This window comes from Rhagoletis zephyria, unplaced genomic scaffold, assembly GCF_001687245.7.
Source record: "Rhagoletis zephyria isolate East Lansing unplaced genomic scaffold, Rhagoletis_zephyria_1.1 Rzeph_scaffold_19641, whole genome shotgun sequence".
Classification (NCBI taxonomy): domain Eukaryota; kingdom Metazoa; phylum Arthropoda; class Insecta; order Diptera; family Tephritidae; genus Rhagoletis; species Rhagoletis zephyria.
This window is the reverse complement of record NW_016176701.1, coordinates 2348-9024: the sequence shown is the minus strand read 5'-3', so window position 1 is coordinate 9024 and position 6677 is coordinate 2348. Positions and strand designations below refer to the sequence as shown.

At 33.9% G+C, this 6677-nt stretch overlaps 1 protein-coding gene across 1 annotated transcript; it reads left to right on the top strand.

Moving 5' to 3' along the window:
• Positions 1–4748: 4748 nt before the first annotated feature.
• Positions 4749–6271, top strand: LOC108380564 (potassium channel subfamily K member 1). Its single transcript, XM_017636945.1, has one exon. The coding sequence runs from the start codon at positions 4755–4757 to the stop codon at positions 5910–5912; it is 1158 nt and encodes a 385-aa protein (XP_017492434.1). The 5' UTR covers positions 4749–4754; the 3' UTR covers positions 5913–6271.
• The last annotated feature ends 406 nt before the right edge of the window (positions 6272–6677 follow it).

Genomic DNA, 6677 nt, shown 5'->3' with positions numbered 1-6677 from the left:
TCCAAAAGTAGTTAGTCACAAGTTAGTTACATCAAATGCAGAAGTAAACCACCCTTGACTATTTCGCGGCCATCGCCATAGAAATATAGTTAGCTTTCGTCAAAGAAAATATACAGATAATAAGTGACTTTTAGCTCCTTTCTAATCAACTTAATGTTAGCTTATAGTTAGATACATTTCCTGCAGGGTTTTGACTGCCGTAGCCGAGTAGGTAGAGATGTCGACTATAATTCCGTGTGTCCCATGTTCAAATGCCGGCACTGCAGTATTTAAATGAAAGAAACAAATTTTTTAATAAATAAAATTTCAATTTCAATTTTTGATTTCTGTGCTAAAATTCCAATTCTTGATAAAAAATAAAAAAATTTACAAATTATAAAAAAATTTTATTTATCATTTTTATTTAGGTATACGGTAACGAAAGTTTCATATTTTGCTTGGATAAATAAATAGCAGACAATTTCTTTGATAGTGATACAATTTTTCTGAACAGCCATTCTAGAGACTTCAGTAAGCAACTTGCTCTACTAAACTATCTTTAGTTTATGTTTTTTCACAATTCGCACATCTACTAATTTTTTTTCAAATAAATACCGTATATTTTTCGATTTGACATAAATAGGACTCAAATTGATGACGTCCAGAACTTTATTCACATCAAGTTTTTTAATGATTAGCTTACTCCGTTAATTTGAGCAAAAAGAAAATCCATTAATATTTGGAGAAAAATTAGAAGTTTTTGATATCTTTAATTTTAATTTGATTTTTGATGTCGGAATAAAACTGTCAGATTAGAAGCCGGTACTACGAAATTTAAACCTCATAACATCTATTGTCTAACGACCTGCATTGAAATTTTTTAATATGTACATTTCAACAATTGCTGTACAGGAATAGCTGGAACGTGTACCGATTTACAGTGAACACTACTTGATGCTTAGTTAGAATACACGGCAAAAATATGCAAGGTAAATTTTTGCATTATGGAACATTTCTAATGCACGTACATTTTCGCAATCTCATTCTCTCATCTCCCTCCCGCGCCAAATATTTTGTTGTGGGTTGTCGAGCGTTCACTTTCTGTTTCTCTCTCACATGGCAAGGCATTTCCTTTTTTAGTGATGCCGTAAATAACTGTACTATTCGCGAATGTGAAAAATATGACATTCGAAACATCTTTACTAACAACAATCCCCTGAAAAGAAGTAACATTATTTGTAATTTTAGAAAATGGGCGTGATGCTGCCCACATATGGTTACATAAGTTTATCTTATTAACTGAACGTTCCATCGAAGATGTTTAAAATAGGGGTAAAAACACCCCTGTTTACCATGTAGCGGTAGTTTTCGGAAAGGCGAAAAACATACATATATTTAATACTTGCGCCGGGTATTTAATGTTCGGCTCCGCCCGAACTTAGACTTTTTTACTTGTTTATAATAATCTTTCATTTCAAAGTAAATTTTTTTTATAAGAAAATACGAATAGGAAAATGCCAAATAAATGATAAATACCATCACTATAGTATTACACGACACTTAAGAATTGACTACATTTGAAAAAGAAACACTCTCTTTAATGGGTTCAGCGCCAAAGGCAACTAAAGTAATTTGTCGGTGTCACTCCGACGATAGTCGAGTCTACGTAACCGGAACGACCCAGATTTATATCTGGCCCAGGACTGTCCCTCCAGCAACAATCCCCTTTCTTTGGGGAATTTATGCTGTTCTAACCGAAACATTAGTCTGTGTCGCACCGATTCCAGTAATTTTTTGGAAACGTTCCATTCGAGGGAAGGGGGAGTGAGTAAATGATCTCAAATTTTGTATTTATGACTTTTACTTTTCCCTCTATAAGCCCAACTGTTTTTTTTTTTTTATCAATGGTCGCCATGACTTTTCCACCTGCCTTCATACATATAGTCGAAACACTGTGCGGCGCAAGCAAAACAAACACAGTTTTAATAGTATTTTGCCAGTTAAAGGCAATTGTGATGCAGAAGAAATTTTGGTGGACGTTAGATATATGGTTTGTGAACTGTTTTATGGAAATAAATAAATTTTGAAAAAATTCGAGTTGTGACGGTTTTTGATTTAGGGTGCGATATTATACGTTATGTAAACAGATGGCAACCTTATTCTAAAATATTTATGAAGTAAAGCTTTCTTAAACCCTAACACCTAAATTATAAAAATTCCTTTAGCGTATTTATTAAATCGGAATTTCCTCCGAAGCATCTATATTAGGGTGCTTTTTTTTTGCGGCTATTGTTTTTTTCTCTCCTACCTCGAAATTTTGTGGAAAACACCGTAAAAAAACTCCCTGAAAATTTGAACCCTTAATATTAACACTAAGTACGACTCCCATATAAAATACACGTAAACTTTCGAGTTTTTTTCTTCAAAAGCCTACAGCTCAGAGGCATTTTATTGTATAATCTTGGTCAAAGATGGGTTTTCTTCAGAATTGAATGCTCTACAAAAGCGTTCAGTGAGGTGTAATCGTAACTCCCACCAGCGAGGTAGTGCGGGTCACAACCCAACTTTTTCATGAAATTCTCGTTTTTTTCGGAACACTAAATCACTAACATCGATATTTCTTGAGATATTGGGCTTTAAAGTTGTGGTAGTGTGGAATTTTCATGGACTATTAAGCTAAATTGTAGAAATTGTTGATCAACTTCAAAGTCCAATATCTCAAGAAATGTGGATATTAGCGATTTGGTGTTAAAATTTTCAGGGAGTTTTTTAGGTATTTTCCACAAAATTTTCGGTAATACCAAACAATTCTCAAGTAAAAGTAAGCAACGCCTCAGAAACTTTAAAAGCACTGAAAATCATTAATACTCTCACAAATAGTTGCTAAAAAAATGCCGTTGATTTTTGATATGTTTTTTTTTTTGCTGGTGGTGTTGGGCGTTTTCTTCCATACAAAAAAAATCGTTATATGGAAGAAAATGCAACTTCAAAGTTTACACTTTGTTATACTAAAATTGGCTAGAATATTTAACTGCATACTCGAAATATTTTGGAAAATCTGATTAAAAATTTGAAATTTTTGTGAATTATCCTTAATTTCTTCGAAATTTTGATAATTTGATTTACATGGCTTTTGTTGTTGGCTATAAAAAATCAACGAAAAATTTACCTTGAAAAATAGTTTGAATATCGTAAATAAATCAATGCAAGATACTTCTGGGAGTCACTGTATATACATACATATATGGATGTATGAACACATATAGCAATACGACAGTATACAACAACTTGTGGTGCTAACCAAATAAATCAACATGTTGTAAGCGTGGTAAAACAATTTCAACTATACTCATATACGTGCTGCTGTAATCTGCGATCACTTTTTTCGAGTTTAACCAATAAAAATTAAAAATAATGATTAATATTTTTTAGTTCTATTTTTTCGCTACAAAGAAATTACTATCGGTTGATTTTTATTTTTCGATCCAGATCATTTTATTATTATTTTTAATTACTTTTAACTTATTTATATATATATATTTTTTTTTTTAAGTGGAAAAATTACAAAGTAATAATTATCGCTACGCGAAATAAGAAAAAGCAAATAATATGAATTTATTTTCGGCTTAAAATAAAAATCATAAAATAGTGAATGATTAAATGTTGATTTAAATTATTTTATGGTTTGTATGCATTTATTGATTTTTTTTTTTGTAATACGAAGTAGAACCTTTGAAAAAAAGATAAAAAGAAAGCGTTCATATTGACATTTTAGCTCTTGTGCCGCATAAAATTTTAANTGTTGATTTAAATTATTTTATGGTTTGTATGCATTTATTGATTTTTTTTTGTAATACGAAGTAGAACCTTTGAAATAAGATAAAAAGAAAGCGTTCATATTGACATTTTAGTTCTTGTGCCGCATAAAATTTTACGAATTTTGTTGAGCTGTGTTATTATAGCAGTGTGCGATAACGCTGCACAGGCATCCCCTGAACTAATAAATGGATATTACCACTTTGCCTCAGCACTGCTCGCAGCGATCGGTATGTAAACAAACATCAAACATTTACGAGAGTGCTAAAACAAACATAAAATAATGCAACAAGAGAGAATATTTCGGTAGCTGAGTGCTACTGCATAGGAAAATATATATTTAATTAGGCGAGCCGTTAGTCGTCTTTGGTAAACGAGAATGAACAGATCGTGGCTGTTGAAAATGCTTTCAAGTGTTCAAGTGTAGTTCACGTAAACGCTAGTGTGTAATGCGTCTCGCCGTAGGCTATTTTTGGGACTATTTCTGGGATTTATGGAAAAATGTGTGGAAATTATGATAAACTATTAAACTGTGTAGAAATCCAAATTGGCATAATATCGATTGACGTTCAGATGTATGTATGCGTAGGAGTGAGGGTATTAATCTATCAATAGCATTGACATCGGATGAGTCGGTAGGCTAATTACATAATGGTGGATAGAATATATTAGATATCACTCTATTCTATACGAAATCCAAAATGCCAAAATCCGTACGAAACTCGCGTCGTAACAGCCGCGCCGGTTCCNATGGAAAAATGTGTGGAAATTATGATAAACTATTAAACTGTGTAGAAATCAAAATTGGCATAATATCGATTGACGTTCAGATGTATGTATGCGTAGGAGTGAGGGTATTAATCTATCAATCGACATTGACATCGGATGAGTCGGTAGGCTAATTACATAATGGTGGATAGAATATATTAGATATCATTTTATTCTATACGAAATCCAAAATGCCAAAATCCGTACGAAACTCGCGTCGTAACAGCCGCGCCGGTTCTTCAAATTCGTCCTCCTCTCCCAGCAATCAACCGCGAAAGCGTGTCAAACGTTGTTGCCGTAACTTTGTCACATTTATGTGCACGCAAGTGGGCGTGGGCGCGTTGATAGTACTGTATGCCATCTTTGGCGCACTCTCCTTTATGCATATAGAGCGTGAATATATTGACGAGACGACAGCCTATGTCGCTGAGTTGCGGAATAATTGTGCGGAGAAAATGTGGAATATCACTGAAAAGTTCAACACTTTTGATCGCGCTGAATGGCAAAACAACACGGACGTAATATTGCGGCAATATCAAACAGAAATTGCTACGTTGATAAAAAATGGCTATGTGGGTCGAACGCCGGAGCAAATTTGGTCCTTTCCTGCGGCGTTGATGTTCTGTCTATCAGTGATTACAATGATCGGATATGGTAATATGGTGCCACGTACACCGTGGGGAAAAGGATTCACAGTTATCTACGCGACATTCGGTATACCACTCTATATACTCTACTTCCTGAACATGGGCAAAGTATTAGCGGGCTCATTCAAATTTCTCTATCGCAGCATGCACGAATGTACGCAGGAGCGAACAGTATATGAATCTCGTCTAGATGCACTGGAAAATGGTAGCTTAAGCGGATATCAACGCAAGAAAATTATTGTACCATCAACAGCTTGCCTTTGGGTAATAATATCCTACATCCTTACCGGCACCGTTATGTTTGCGAATTGGGAAAAATGGTCCTTTCTCAACTCCTTCTACTTCTGCATGACTTCCCTGTGTAAAATTGGGTTTGGAGATTTCGTACCTGGAGCGTCATTGATCACTGCAGCTGATATTGATGCGGCAGCAGTGAAAATAAAAGAAGATGCTTCTGCCGATCCTGAAGAAATTTTTAATATGCAATTAATAACCGATCAAAATTCCAAATTAGCAATCAATTTCTTTTATATGCTTATCGGCATGGGCCTGGTATCAATGTGCTACAATTTGATGCGTGAGGCGGTACGCATGAAAATAAATGAGATCAAAGAGGATACGAAATTGTGCCTGGAAGATACGCGTATACGTTTTATGGGCTGCTGTGGGACGCGTGAATACTATGACGACGTTTACTACTAAAATATACCATTTAAAGACATACGATAATATTTATTTTGTGTGTTGAGTGGATGTAAAATCGACGAGTAAAGAGGAATGTGAATTTTTAATAATGTTTGGATTTTTATCAACAAGAGGTACTTAAGTGGTCAAAGCCATTGACCACTAATATGAAATTAAATGTGTGTACAAATATAAATATTTACAATTGTGCGTAATTGCGGGAATGTTTTGATAATCGTTGTGCTTTTGAATAGTTAATGTTTTTTTTTTTGCGTTAAACAAAATGTATATGGCAACTGGGTACAAATTCGGCAAAAAGGTGAGGATCGATTTTTTAACAATACTTTTAGTATAAATCCACAACTCAACATCTGCGGGTTGTTTTTCCTATATTAGACCTTGCCATACTTAATATAATATTATTAGCATAAAGAGATTGATATCCTAAAAAATAGGCTGTGGCGAAAAAAATTAAACAATACAGATCGGCGGTATTCAATGCAGACATTCATGGCTAAATAAAAGAAGAGCTCATTAAGAAAAATAAAATGTATTTTTTTCTGATAAGTTGAACTATAAAAAAAAACCCACTTAAGCAAACATTTTTTAGTTGTTTAGCATAAAATTTTTTAAGTTGAATAACTCAGTCTGTTTTAACCCGATTTTTTATTAAACGTTCTCTTTGAATCAATTCAGGGCTAGTATGGTTGCTTTATGAAATAGTGCTTAAAACATCGCCAACGTTGAAAAAAGTGAACAAAATTGTGTGTGGCTGGCGAGCAC